This window comes from Phocoena sinus, chromosome 16, assembly GCF_008692025.1.
Source record: "Phocoena sinus isolate mPhoSin1 chromosome 16, mPhoSin1.pri, whole genome shotgun sequence".
Taxonomy (NCBI): Eukaryota; Metazoa; Chordata; class Mammalia; order Artiodactyla; family Phocoenidae; genus Phocoena; species Phocoena sinus.
In genome coordinates this window covers 56,316,504-56,330,507 of record NC_045778.1, presented here as the reverse complement: position 1 = coordinate 56,330,507, position 14,004 = coordinate 56,316,504, and the positions used below count along the sequence as shown (strand labels likewise).

At 52.9% G+C, this 14,004-nt stretch overlaps 1 protein-coding gene across 1 annotated transcript; it reads right to left on the bottom strand.

Moving 5' to 3' along the window:
* Positions 1 to 1,386: 1,386 nt before the first annotated feature.
* NKX2-3 (NK2 homeobox 3) lies at positions 1,387 to 3,981 on the bottom strand. The gene is made up of 2 exons (XM_032609285.1): positions 3,621 to 3,981; positions 1,387 to 2,117 (listed from the first exon to the last, which is right to left on the bottom strand). Exons 1-2 carry the CDS (start codon positions 3,979 to 3,981, stop codon positions 1,387 to 1,389), a joined length of 1,092 nt encoding a protein of 363 aa, XP_032465176.1.
* Positions 3,982 to 14,004: the final 10,023 nt, after the last annotated feature.

Here is a 14,004-nt window from a genome sequence, read left to right as displayed (position 1 = left end):
AAGTGACAAGGAGCCGCATAAAGCCGCGGCCGCCGGGGGAGAAGGGAGGGCGACCGAGGGGGAGAACTCGGCCGCGGCGGGGCACAGCGCCCCCGGGCGCGCTGGAAGCCTGGGCGGCGGCCGCAGATGCAGCCGCCTTCGCGCGGCCTACGCCTGGGCCTGGGGGCGAGGTTTCCCTTTACCCTGGCGACCCTCGAGGCGGGCCAGAGTCTAGGCCTTGATCTAACGCAGGCCAAGATACTAGCGCAAGCATCTGGGTGAAACGTGGGGGGATTACAAAGCCCAGACCTCAAAAGGTCCTGAGTCTCCGACCTGTCCTCCCTACAACAGTAAAGAGAAATTAATGAACAAAGCCTTGGAGACCGGACTTGCAGCCTAGGGGCTGAGGCAGGGGAGACCAGGGGGAACTGTTTTTCCTGAGTATCTTTTCCTTCCCCTCCCGCCCTGTTAAAGGATCCCTCCCCACTCTTGTGGGCTAAACAAAGTCTGTAGCCGGCCAACGGTTTGAAAATATTGCACCTTGTTTATTGACTCCTGTAGTGTATGGCAGCGGGTGTGTACATGGCGTGTGGATATAGTTTTATATATATATATATATATATATATATATATATATATATAAAATATGTGCTGAACACAGAATACGAAACAGAAAGGAAAGCCGGTAACACCTCCGGCGGGCCACCAGTTCCCGGATTTGTTCAGCCCCCCAGCTTTTGATCTCGCTCCACTGGTTTTTTTCGCAGAGTTCTCACCCCCCTGACAATCTGGAGATCCAGGCCGAGGTATCTGGTGCGGAAGGCAGGCGGTTGGGAAAAGGAAAATGGACTGTGCTGTGGTACGCCGGCCCCGCAAAGGGGGAAGAGGGTCGGTAGGGCCTGGGGATTTCTCAAGCCACGACGCCCATTTTTCTCTCCTTCATGCTTTTTTTGTCCTTGAGTTTTCCGCCAGCGCTTCGCGGCGGCCGCGGGAAGGCTGAGGGAGAGAAGCCCGAGGGAGAGAAGCCCTTCTTGTTGTGGGAGAACGGAGCGGCAGCCCGAGTCTCAGCCTCTCGCACTCCTTTTGGGGCCAAGCTCGGGGCCATCGTCCTCCCAGCACCCAGCCGGCGTTTCTGCCTCAGAGACAGTCTTCGTGACCACTCCCGGGGATCCTCTTCGCCCCTGAGCCCCCTTTCTCAGGCCTCGCGTGAGCTGCGCTCCGGGGCTCTGGGGAGCGAGACGTATGTGTATATATATATATATATATATATATATATATATATTTATTTATTTATTTATTTTTATTTAACGAGGGGACCTGGCCCTTCCTTGGATCCAGCCTTTCTCGCGCTTCAGTCCCGCGGCGCCAGGCTGCGGTGGGGCGGCTGCCGCATGACCCGCCCGGTCCCTACCAGGCCCGGATGCCCTGCAAGGTGCCCTGCGCGCACGCGGCCCCGGCCGCCGCACCCTGGTGTAATGGCTGCGAGCCGCCGCCGCCGAAGCCGCCCAGGTTGCTCACGTTCACAAAGGGGCCGCCTCCGGCCGCACTGCAGGCGGGCTGTATGGCCGAGGCCGCCGCGGAGGCCCCGCCGCCGCCTCCACCGCTTGCCGGGTACGCACAGCCGTAGCTGCCGCTGTAGGCCGCAGCGGCGGCGGCTGCAGCAGCCGCGGCTGCGGCGGCGGCAGCCGAGTTCCCATAGCCATAGGCGGGGAAGCTGTTGTAGGAGTAGGCGCCCGCGCCCACGCTATAGGGCGCGCCGTAAGCTGGCGCGCTGGGCGTGACGCACGGCTTGCCGTCCCGCACTAGCACCGGCACTGCCACGCGGCGCGGCGGCGGCGGGGGCGCGTTCGCGCCCAGCTCCAGAGACTTGTCCTGCCGCTGTCTCTTACACTTGTACCTGCGATTCTGGAACCAGATCTTCACCTGCGTGGACGTGAGCTTCAGGCTGCTGGCGAGGTGCTCGCGCTCGGGGGCCGACAGGTACCGCTGCTGCTTGAACCTGCGTTCCAGCTCGAAGACCTGGGCTTGCGAGAAGAGGACCCGCGGCTTCCGGCGGCTGCGTGGCTTCGGCCTCTCGCTCTCCTCCGCTGCCTTGCAGTCTCCGGCCGCCTCCAGAGGCTTCTTCAGCTGGCAGCTTTCTGCGGAAGAAGCAAAACAACAGCGTCCTTTAATTGTTCCCGATCTCACCGCGGCTCCGGTCCCGGAGCACTGTGGCCCCTTTGGGTGGCAGCGCGGAGTGTGCGGTAATAACTGCTTGGACTTTTGGGAAAGTTTGTGGCTCCTGACGCCGTGGGACCCTGCGATAGCCTAAGGCCCCTCACAACGCCCTTGGCGGGTGGAGGCACGTTCCGTGGGGAGGGGTAGTTAGTGCGCGTTTATTTAGAACTTGAGCACCTGCGAGAGATTACCCTGTATTAAATGTGCGGCTCGGCGTGCTGATGATTATTTTCAGGATGGAAGTTTGCAACTCCATAATAACTATAGTATTTGCAAACTCGTTTGCCTTCCACTCTGTCATGAATAGCTGAAGGTGTGAGACATGTTGGTATTTGGGAGCCGGTATGCGTGCGTTCTGCGAAAATCTTCCTGCTCGTAAATGTCTGAGTGTAACGCTCATGTATTGCCCAGGGACAGTTTTTTACTTTTAAAAGCCTACAGGCCCACAGCTAAATGTCTGCCTGACGACATCTGTATTACCTTAGAGAGAAAAAGAAATTTGATTGATTGAGACAGTTTCATGTCGATTTTAGGCCCAGGGGAGCTGTCAGAGCATAGGCCTTGGCTTCCACCACATCAAACCTCCTCTTAGGGAAGGAGATTCTTTGGCTCTCTCTCCTCAGAAACAAACACTTCCTTGGAGGCTTTATTCAGTTGTCCTATTTCCCTACCCAATTCACCTCGCATCCTACTTGAGCAGCCAGGATCTAAGTTCGGCGCGTTTTTCACTCAGCCCGAAGCCCCACAGCCTGGGACACAAAGCAAAACGTTAAGAATTTTCAAAAAAGTCTGGTGCCTCAGGGATGTGAGTGCGGAATGGACTGTGTTCCCACGCACTCTCCCAGCATCCCCTCCCTCTCTGCCGGGTGCCGTGGGTGCGAGGACGCTGAGTTCCAGGCGGAGAAGTGAGGAAACCACCCAGCTGAACTCTACCGAAGTTCCTGCGCCCTGTGGACACTAGGCACACAAGCTGCTTCGACTGTCTTTTCCAAGAAGAGGGAGCGGCTGCCCTGGCCTCAGAAAACTCGTCTCACGCTAGAGAGAAAGTGGGAAGAGTTCAGGCTCGTGCCCCTCTAGCTCTCGGGAAGAGCAAAAATACTATGAGTTGTCAGCACCCAGCAGCTGAGCCCATGTTGCTTATCACCATCAGGGCAGCAATAACTATTTTCCCTTCCCTCCGGGGCTGCATCGCCTCCCCCCTCTGGGGGGAGTAGTTGACGGAGTCACCTTGTCTTTCTCCCTCCGCCCTGGCTCCCTTGCAGGCACCTGCGCTTTGCGGAGCTGTCGTTGACCAGGGCCAGGGCATGACCCCAGCCAGGGGCTAACGGGGCGGGCAGCCGTGCTGGCGAGATTTGTGGGCTGTTTGCGGGCATCCCGCCATTGCTCCAGATGTGCGGGTGCGTTTCCTTTCCCCCTCTACTCACTTTGGCTCCGGTCCCTCAGGACCTCGGGCTCCTCTTCATGTTCCTTAGGCCCGCTGCACGAGTCTCGCAGGACCGTGTGGACATAGCTCTGGGGGCAGAGCCCCGAATCCCCGTGGCCATCGGCTGTAGCTAGTGAGTTCAAATAGGACAGTTTCTCTCCCTCTTCTTCCTCGTCCTCCTCCCCTCCGTCAGAAAATTGCGTCCCCTCAGCGGCGGCCAGCATGCAGGGCGCCGAGTGGAAGTGGTGCTCCAAGTCCGCCTGCAAGTGCGCGCCGTGGAAATGCTGTTGCTGCTGCTGCTCCAGATTCAAAATGTCTTTGACTGAGAAAGGGGTGGAGGTGACCGGGCTTGGTAACATCATCAGGGCCACTTAATTGTCCAGTCCAAATACTCAATAAATCCCGGCGGGGGCGGGGAGGCAGCGCGGCGGCTCCAGCTCTCCTTCTGGACTCCGCCGCTGCTGCCGAGTCGGGCTTTTGACAGACGCGGTCCCGCTCCAGTCTAAATCGCCTCCATTGGCCGGGACGTGGGGGTCTGGGTTTTGTTAAAGCCACTGAAGGGACTGGGGCCGGGGCTGCGAAGCCTGAGTCCGGGGGTCTTACGTCACGTCTGGGGCGGGGCTCTCGCTTCGACCTCCCTCTCTATTGGTTCCAGCTCCTGTGGACCACGCCCCTCCTCAGGCAGTGAGTGTGGGTGCCGTGGAGCTACCAGAAATAGACAAGGACTAGTATAAAGTCGCAAAGTCCTAGTCGCTGTGGGCGAGGCTGCACTGCCTGGGGTACGCGAACTACCGATTCCCACCCAGACTGGCCGCATCTTCCCGGGCAAAGCCAGTTCTGGGAGGTTTCCTGTCTGAGAACCAGCTACCAGGAAGGACAGCCCAAGAGTGTGGTTTTTCCAGATGCTGCGGGGACAGGAAAACTTCCTGGCATGTAAATACCCGGCACTGGATCCCCAAGGAGATGGAATGTTTTATATATCTATGGATGGGCGACGTGTGCGTTCTCGCCTTGTTGACTTTGCTCAAGCTGTTCCCTCCACTCGGAATGTCTTCTCCGCCCTTGTCTCCACGACAAGCCTGTTCTCCGAGGCTCTGCTCAAATGCCACCTCCTCCAAGGAAGCGCTCCCTCTTCGCCTAGCCGGAAGTCATCTCTCTCGCATCTGAACTTGCAGCTCGTGCTAGTAAAGGACATTCGTGTCACTTATCACTCCCCGCCTAGTACTATAGCTATACTGTCTGCCTGGTCTCCCTGGGTAAACTATAAGCCCCCGAGGGCAGGGCACCGGTAGCATTGGCTCTTGTAGCTTTTCCAGCGGCCGCACTAAGCAGGTATGTGAGAGACAGGATGATGGAGCCATTACTGAATTTTGTGGACTGACAGCTCTTGGTTTGAATCCTGGCCTAGTCAGTGTATGGCCTTGGGCGTTTCTAAGCCTCAGTTTCTTTGTCTACAAAAAGACAGTAATACCTTCTTCAGGGTTGTTGCCAGGGATAAATGAGGCAAAACATGCCAGGATTTTCATGCGGGGCGCATGTTAGTGCTCAATACACGTCATCGACAGCTATTCTGCATCAGCGGTCAAGCAGTATTTGTTGACTGCATTGGTGATGACATGGCTGGAGTGCCTCACACATTGGGTGGTTTCATAGGGTCTTGAGAGCAGAGTCTGTCTTCACAAGGGAGGTGACCCAGCCATGGAGGCCGTCTTTTCCGCCTATTGAAATCAGGCGCCTTGGTCTAGGCCTTGACCCTCGGAGGCATCTTTCTAATTTCTCCAACCCACACTCCTTTTGGCGCCCTCCTAAGGCCCTTTTTTGTGGGCGAATCTATGGGGTCCCCTGTAGCGGTCTGGAAACCGCTCTGGTGGAGATCATCTTCCCGCAAAATAGGCATTCGCTCGCCACCACATCTAGCCCAGTAAGGAGCAGCAGGCACTGCTGTGAGACCTGCAGAAAAACTTTTGCGCAGTGCTGGCCTTGAAATAATAGGGACCGATTCGGCCCAACCGTGGTGCCCCTCATCTGGCCCTAGACACCCCAAGCATTTTTTGGTGGTTAAGATAGTGGCGCTCGGGGAGCACTAGCCTCAGCTAGAAGGGGTAGGTGGAAGGTTCAGGGACTGTGGACAACACCTCCGGCGGCAGCAGACACGGGATGGGAGTGGGGGAGAGAGCGGAGAGCTGTCGTGGGAGGAACCCTGCAACAGCGGGAGCGGTGGGTGCCCAAAGCTGAAAAGAGAATGAACAGCCAGTCGGGAGGGGGGAGAGGCGGGGCTGTTCCGGAGGGAGCGGAAATTGTGCGGGGAGTCAGCCCCCGGGGCCGCCTGCGGAGCTGGGATACTGCGTGGGCCACGTGCGCCCGGGAGTACTTAGGTGGCGGCAGCCCGCAGGCTGTTGGGGAGACCCTCTGTGAGACTGCCTTTGCGCCGGGAGGACCATCCCTCAGCCACAAGGGCGCCCGGTGCCTTTCCGCTTTGAATTCTGAGACTATTGAGGCCCCAGGCAGAGCCGGCATCTTCAGACCGGGCCAGGCAGCTGCAGAGAGAAGAATGCGCCTGCTTTTGCTGCGGATCGCGAGCGCTTGAGCGCAAAGATCCAGAGAGAGATGGGGGTGAGTGCGGGGCACTGCCGGGTAGGAGTCCTTCAGTGTGTGCGTCGCGGTAGCAGGCGAGCATAAAAGAAGGAAGCTGCTTCCAATCCCACTCTTCCATCCCCATCCCGAGGGCTAGACTGTCGTTGAGAATATTTCTACTCCCTGCTGGTCTCCTAATTTTTAAAAATTATTTTTTTTGCCTCTGTGGGCGATTTTCTTGAGTGATTTCAAGATTCAGGAAAAAAAAAAGAGAGAGAGAGAGAGAGAAAGACAAAAGCTACGGAAAATCTCTCTCCCCAGTTTCCAGCCGAAACCTGCATTTCTCCTTGCTACATTCTCTTGCTTCTACACGGCGCTTCGTTCCTAGGCCTTCCCTAAGCTCATCCTCAAGAATCCCTATCTTAGAACCCGTGGCCCGGGGTGCCGGGAACGCGGAGACACGCCCACAAACCCGCTGCTGCCGCCCAGAGTCCACCGAGTCTCCTTCTTCCTTAGCACGCAGAAGGCTGTCTCCTCCCCAGCCGCAGGCCCACGCAGTTCGCTCTCCTCCAAACCTGCTGCCACGACTACCCCGCCAGATATCCTTGGCCCAGGCCTGAATAGTTCTCTCCAGAGGTCCCTAACCAGATTGCTCCTCGGCAGGCCGCCCCGGGACGCAGTTCAGGCCCGAGGGGCTGGAGGCTCGTGAGGAGCAGAGTGTGGGGGACACAGGCGAAGGGGCCTAGCAGGCGGTTGGTGTGCCCTGTCCTCCTTTTCTCTTCCCAACCCCAGCTCTGCGCAGGGCTGATCTAGCGGGCGGGAGACTTAGATCTTGGCCTTAAGCCCTGAGCAGGGGCTCGGTTCCTCTCCTGATTGTTCAGGCTCCCTTTGGTCGGTCTGGTTCCCCAGCAGCGGAGCTTCCCTGCAGGGATACCCGCCAGGCCAATCACATCTCGGCAGCCTGCCTTTCCTGCGCCCGCAGCCCCGACGATCGCGAGCGTGTGCGCCGCCAGCTGCGCGCCACTGTCCGGAACGAAAACGCCGCCAGAGCGATAGTTACATTACAGCAGCGGTCGGTTCTCAGGAGTCGCTTATCAGAATGTAGAATCTGGTTCCAGCGCCTATCCAGTTACAATCTCGTTCTGGGACATTTGCATTCTCTTGTGGGAAAAGAGGATCTTTGAAATCCCGTAGCTAATAATTGGTTTTTGTTCCAGACAGTTTAGCTAATTACTGACAGAGTAAATATTGTTGCATCCATGGAAGCGTTTGATCTTATTTTAATCGAGTGTATCTGCCTACGTTCCGTTTTGTCACGTTATACATTTATACAAGTCTTCCTCCTCCAGTATGTGATTACAGATCATAGTAAAATGACGGCAAATTCTCTGAGGGGAGGTGCTATATAGATGCGTAAAAAGGCGATAAATAAAATTATACCTTTGGGGAGAAAACCCACATACTAATCACTACAACAAACATATTATCCAAGAAAAATGTGATGGTTCTTTGAAAGCTGTAAAGTGTTCCAAGAAGTTATTATTCTCTACCCAAAAATTGCTTAATATACTTATATAGTCAGATAATTGATCATTTTAGTTATATATGCCACACCTTATTCTGATATCCTTCACCTGTTTGAATAGCCATTTAATTATGTAGCCATGGCTATAAAAAAACCCCAAAAAACCAAAAACCTGAAGGTTATTGTGGCCTTCTAATCTACATGTAGTACCACAGTCAGGAGTGATTTTCTATTAAGGCATGAAAAACCATCATGCGATGAACGCAGCTAGCTAAAACTATGTGATAACTTTTCAGGCGATTTTTTTTTCGTTGAAATTTTCTTTCTTTCTTTTTCTTTCTTTCTTTCTTCTTCTTTTTTTTTTTTTTTTACTGCTCTCCTAGAAATTTCATTGTCAATGCCATCTTACAAAAAAAAGAGTTGAAAGAAAAAAATTTCCTCTTTTGCAGGAGCACTAAATAGATTTTTGTTGTAGTTGCTGGCAGTGGTGTGTATGTGTTTTGGTTTGGTTTTTCGTTGAGAGATATTAGAAAGCTATCCAAATTTTTGAGCAATCTAGAGGCTAGTGTTTTGTGAGAAGGGTGAATACATTTTCTACTTTTCAAGAAATGTCAGCTAGGTACGTCAGTCCCAGAAAGCATTAAACCGATCTAATTCCTCAAGAGGATTTTTTCCCTCCTTTCAGTAATTTGCTAAGAGAGATTTAAAAATGGCATTTTTGAGCATTTTAGCTTGTTTTGCATGTGTTTGTATAAATGCCATATTTTCTCAGATTGTGTTTGGAATTGAGTTTTCTAAATAACCCACCACTTCCCTTCCCTGGGAGAAAATTGGTCCAAATTCAGCAATCCCTGTAGTTCTTTGTAAATTACAGGCCCTTGATGAGGAAGTGAGTTTCGATTTCTCAGGGAGAGGACCTTTCACATCTATCTATGTGTATCTGCCCCAGTCCAAAAATTTTAAGTTAACGGTGTAAATACAGCTTTCGTCACCGAAAAGTTGTTTTGCCAATAAAACACAGAAGTCGGAAAAGCTAACTTTGTCGAGTGAAAGTCAATATTTTTTCAAACAAAAACACGTAAATAAAAGATGTCCATAAACAGACATTTATTTTTACTATTTGCGTGTGTTATTTGGGAATGCAGTGAGCAGTTTTAACTTGGGGGTTAAATTGGAATTCTGGATGCATTCCTTAACTCTTTTTTTTTTTTAAAGTGTGAGTTTAACTTCCTGTATCGAAATGTCAATGTCTTTAGACCTTTTAAAATATAATCTGACTTTAGAAGGGTGGCTGCAGTTTTTGGCGAATTAATTTACTTAAACCAGCGCGCCTGCCTGCTCTGAGCACAAAGGGTTTCAGGGAGGGATGTGGTTATTATGTCCAAGAAGCAGAGATTTTTCGTGACTCTTCCTAGCGCGATCTTCTCAACTCTGTCTCCTCTCAACCGCAAACCGAGGGGACCTCGGCCTTCTCGGACGCAGAACTCTTTCCCCAAACCTCCCTGGGGGTCAAGTTGGAGCGAATAACTTCAAACCGTTTGAAAACAACAAAAAACCTTTCTCACTTGGAAAGAAACGTTTGCCGAAGTCTTGTTGCCTTAAGTAACGACTTATCCCTGCCCTTGCTGTGTCCAGCCTGGAGTTCCCGGTCTTCGGTCGGCACCGGGAGAGCGATTCCCAAGGTGCAGCGGGACCTTCGCTCCGTCAGTGGGCAACCGTATCTGCGGGCCTAGCTGCCCACTTGCCCTTGGTTCCCTGAAGCTCCGGGGGCACCTAACAGTTACTACTGCCCTGGGATAGTCCCATCTTGCCTGACCCTGCGGGGATATTGGGAGTGGGAAAGCGTGGGCTCGGAACAGCCGGGGACCCGACCTGGAAAGGACCGAGGACCCAGGCAGCTGCGGCGCACCAGGGCGCACAGCCACAGGGACAGAAAGCGTGACACGCCAGGTCCCGTCCCGCAACTCGAGGCCTCCGGACTTGGCAGGCTTGCCCTGCAGAGACGCAGGTGAGTCAGGTAGGAGGTCAAGAATTCGGCGGCCTCGAGGCTGCGGGGACTGTCAGGTTGCCAGGCCTCGCTCTGCCCACCAGCCAAGGGCGCCGCGTCTCCAAGCCCGTGCACTTCGTCCACGCTGGTTGGGGCCGGGAGTCCAGAGCTTCTCCACGGCACGTCTCTCTCCCACTGCAGACCAAGAGCCCGGGGGGCCCTAGCGAAGAGCCCCGGGGAGACGCCTGCTGGGCCTCTGTCCTTGAACCTGCCAGTAGGTTCTCGAACTCTGCTCGACCTCTCTGCACTCCCGCCAACCCGAGAGAAGGACCGCCTTACTTCTCGCGGCTCGCGGCACGCAGGGGCCTGGCAGAGCCACCGAGACCCGGACCCCAGAACTTCAGTGGCCTTCCTCCTCCCCCTCGCAGCCAGTCTGTTTCCCCTTTCGGCCCCTTTCTCTTCCACTGGGCTCATCTCTTACTCCCCCGCTCCTTCCCTTCCTCACTTCCCTCTTTTCCTGACCACCCTTCCCCCACCGCCTTTCTCCCTTACCCCCTCCTCCTCTCCCCAGCCTCCTTTGCTACTCGGTCTCCACTCCTCCCACACCTGTTTCACTCTCCCTTATTTCTTCACTGCCTCCTCCCTTCCCCCATCTTACTTCATTCCCTTTTCCCCTCCTTTCAACTCTTGTATTTTCCTGCTTTTTGTCCCTGGACCCTGCAGGTGTTTGGTATGGAGGGAATCACACACACACACACACACACACACACACACACACACACACCCCGTGCACCAGACGTCCCCACTCCTGAGCCCCAGACCCCTCTCCATTCCACCCCTGTGCTTACTCTGTCTCAGCAGCTGCTCATAAAAATGCCCAAGCACCCTTGGGTGTGTGATAGGGACACTCCTCTGTACCCTCCAGCCTGTAGGACCTTTCCCATCTCCCAGCCCCCCAATACCCAGCAGCCTCAGCTCTCACAGGGTCTGTAGGGCTCCAGCTGGCGAGCTTGGCCACCCTCCCCGTGGAAATCCCCACTGCAGGCAGATCCTGCAGAGCCTCCATTTCCTTCTATTGTGGCAGTCCGGAGAGGATCACAGCAGAGCTGAAGGTGACCATAAAGCCTGGGCCCCAGGCATCCCTTGAGCACACAAATGGGGGCTCCTAGACCAGGGCTGACCCCCTCCGCCACTCCACACAGGCAAGAGCAGACTGAACTGACCTTCCCTTCTCTTTCTTTCCTGCCAGTCCTACCATAGATTAAGGGGCCATTTAGCCCTGAGATCACCCCTGCTGGGAAGTGTTTCAGGGACTGCCTTAAAATGCAGGAGGCAAATCTGGGAGAGGACAGTGGGGTCCCTGGCTCTCACACCAGCCAGCAGGGGCAAGGACTGAGCACTTGGTACAAGTCCCTGGCCTACCTCACTGCTATGGAGCCAGTGGGGCAACTGAGTCACTGCCTTCTGGAGAGGAGACAGGGTGTGGGGGTCTTCTCTCCTATGAGTCAGGCTCCCCAGCTGTAAGGTGGGCAGCCAGCCAATCTCTACCCTTTTACCTCCTATCTGCAACCACATTTCTGAGGTTGCATTACTCTAAAAAATATGCATTTCCAACAGATGGACACAGACCTGCCATATATGTTTCTATGGACTTACCTTTTACCTTGAATGACAAGGCAGGTGACTTCCTGTGTGAATACAGCAGTGTGTGCATAGGCGGATAGGCAGGCAGAAGAAGGCACTCAGGACTCCCTATAACTGTAACTTCCACGTTAGAGCTCTGCTCTTTCAGAGAGTGTGGTCAAAACAGGAGGACTGGGCTAACGCTCATTCTGAATCCCCCTCCATCCTTTTTTCCTCACAATGTGAATTACTGGTAGTGTCATGAGATTTGGAGAGAAATGTTTATATGATCCAAGATGAAAACTAGCTTCCATGACAATCAGATGCACTATTTCTATACAGGCAATTTATGGTATCATTACAATTAATCTTGTACAAAGTAGTCCCATAAGGACCTAAGTTGCAGTCAGAGAAAAGGGAATAGATTTTATTACCAGAGTTGTAATGACTGTGTGTGTTCTTGAAAGTAATAAAACCACATTGAACTTATTCTGCAATTAATACTTTAAAAAATCCACACACACACACACACACACCCATTAGTATGGTAGAGAGGGTGGTCTGTGTTTGTGTGTGTGTATAATTGTGCCCACACACAAAGTGAGTGAGCATGGATGTGGGCACATATGAACATTTTACACCTCCCACAGCCAGTAAGGCTGTTACGTGTGTATGTGAATGGACGTACTCAAACCGCACAAGCATGCATGTGTAAGTGTTGGCACCTATGACACCCTCCTCCACAGGGAGAGCCCACAGAGTGAGGAGACTGCGTTTGGGGTGGGGTCTGGGGAAGACATGGCTTTCTTTAAATCATAGTCACACCTCATGCCCCTGTCTTGCGCCAAAGCATTGACCCTGGAGTCCAGCAGAGGGGTTTGGGGCCCAGTCCTACCTCTCTTGTAGTCTTGTGACCTTGAGGCAGTCCTTCAACCTTGCTAAGCAGCAGTTTTCTTACCTATAAAAGGAGATAATAATGGTGTGGACTTTACAGGCCTGCAGTAAGGATTAAAGAAATGATGGAAAGAAAGCGTTTACAGAGCCCTCTTGTGTAGTAAATGTTCTTGTGCTGGTGGCGGAGGGTGGGCGTGCGGGGTGGTTGTTAAGCACACGGAGGGAGGCTCTGAATCTCTCCTCCCCTGAGCTGAGATCAGGGAGCCAGGTTCTCAGATACTCCTTTTCTCACTTGGGGAAAAAAAACATTAATTATCAATCAAATTTTGAGGTTGTCTTTTTTTTTTTTTTTTTTTTTGGTCCCCAAACAAAACAAGAGGACTAGTTCTGTTAATCATTGAAGTTTTAGGATATACTCTCAGAACCATCAGCAGCCTCCCCCTCTCCCACTCCCATCCTCTGGAGCTGAAGCAAACAAATCCCACACCCAGTCAGTGTAAGATTCCCACTCCCACAAATGCATCATTTTTAGCTGCAGTAAACAAATCTCCAAAGTCTCATGTCATTGTTATCGTGTTTAGATAAAGATCTGGCCAATTAGTGTCCTTGCTGGAATGTAAATAGATCTGCTGCCCCGGACCTACCCCAGCGGTGGGCGTCCTTCTCTCAATCAAGCAACACCAGCATTCTTCCTCTCCTTTTCCTTTTGGTGTGGGCAAGAAAGTCTGGCCTTCAAATTCACATGGTTTCTAATCTCTTCACTCGGTTCCAGATCTGCTGTGTGACTTCAGGCAAGTCACTTACCCTCTCTGAACCTAGTTCCTTTTCCATAAAGAGGAGTTAATGAAGACTGCTTCTCAGAGTTGGGAGTGAACAGCAGTAATAATAGAAATAATACTGTTGATAATAATTACAACAATAATACTCCCACCAGCAATGGTCATATCAATAACATTAGCTACTGTTCATGGATGTTTTTCCTACAAGCACATGGTATGGCTCAATAATTAAGACTCCCCACTCTCCAACTCCCACATAAACTGTCAGACCATGGGCAAACCACCTGGGTAGGGCTGGAAGACTCTATGGGTATGGAGATCAGAGAACAGCACCAGGCATTTTGTGAAGCTCTTTAAGTGTCTACCCATTGTTATTGTTTCTGCTTCTTGCAACAGAGCCCTTGTCGATGGCCTTATTAATGCAACCATGTTACAGAGGAGGAAACTGAGGCTGAGAGGTGAGGTTACTTGCCCAAGATTCTTAAGTTCCTTGCCTTCCACGTTCAGCTCCCTCTCTCTGCCCCTCTCCCTTTCCTGGGCAGCCCCAGGGTTACTAGGTTGAACACCATGCGTGGACTGCCTGACCAGGCACTATTCTCTCTGCTTTTGCGAATTCCTGCTCAGTGCTGGGTGCTCGACTGTCCTCCTCCTTCTCCCCTCCCCAAATGTTCCTGCAGGGCCTAAGTGGTAGTCCACAGCCCCCAAGAAGAATGTTCCCTGGGTGGTGGGATTGACTGGAAACTGTCTTGAAGATAAACATGGCTGGGGATGGGGTGGAACCTCCTGGAGCCTCCTCCCTTCCTCTCCTTACCCGCACCCCCTCTGAGCTGCTTCCTTTCTTGCTATCTCTTCAAAAAGAAGAGGGGCTGCCAGCCCACCTCTTTGCCTTCTGAGGTGCTTGCCATGGAGTTAATACTAATCGTGATAATAAGCTTCCCACCGGGTAAACAAAGTGTTCCGCATGCACGATCATTACAACATCCCTGTGAAACATATTTTTTGT

Excerpts from the sequence above, each read along its gene's own strand:
- NKX2-3 (XM_032609285.1), bottom strand. The coding sequence starts at position 3,981 with ATGATGTTACCAAGCCCGGTCACCTCCACCCCTTTCTCAGTCAAAGAC. Across the intron at positions 2,118-3,620 it reads CCTGAGGGACCGGAGCCAAA|AAAGCTGCCAGCTGAAGAAG; the intron begins GTGAGTAGAGGG and ends CTTCTTCCGCAG.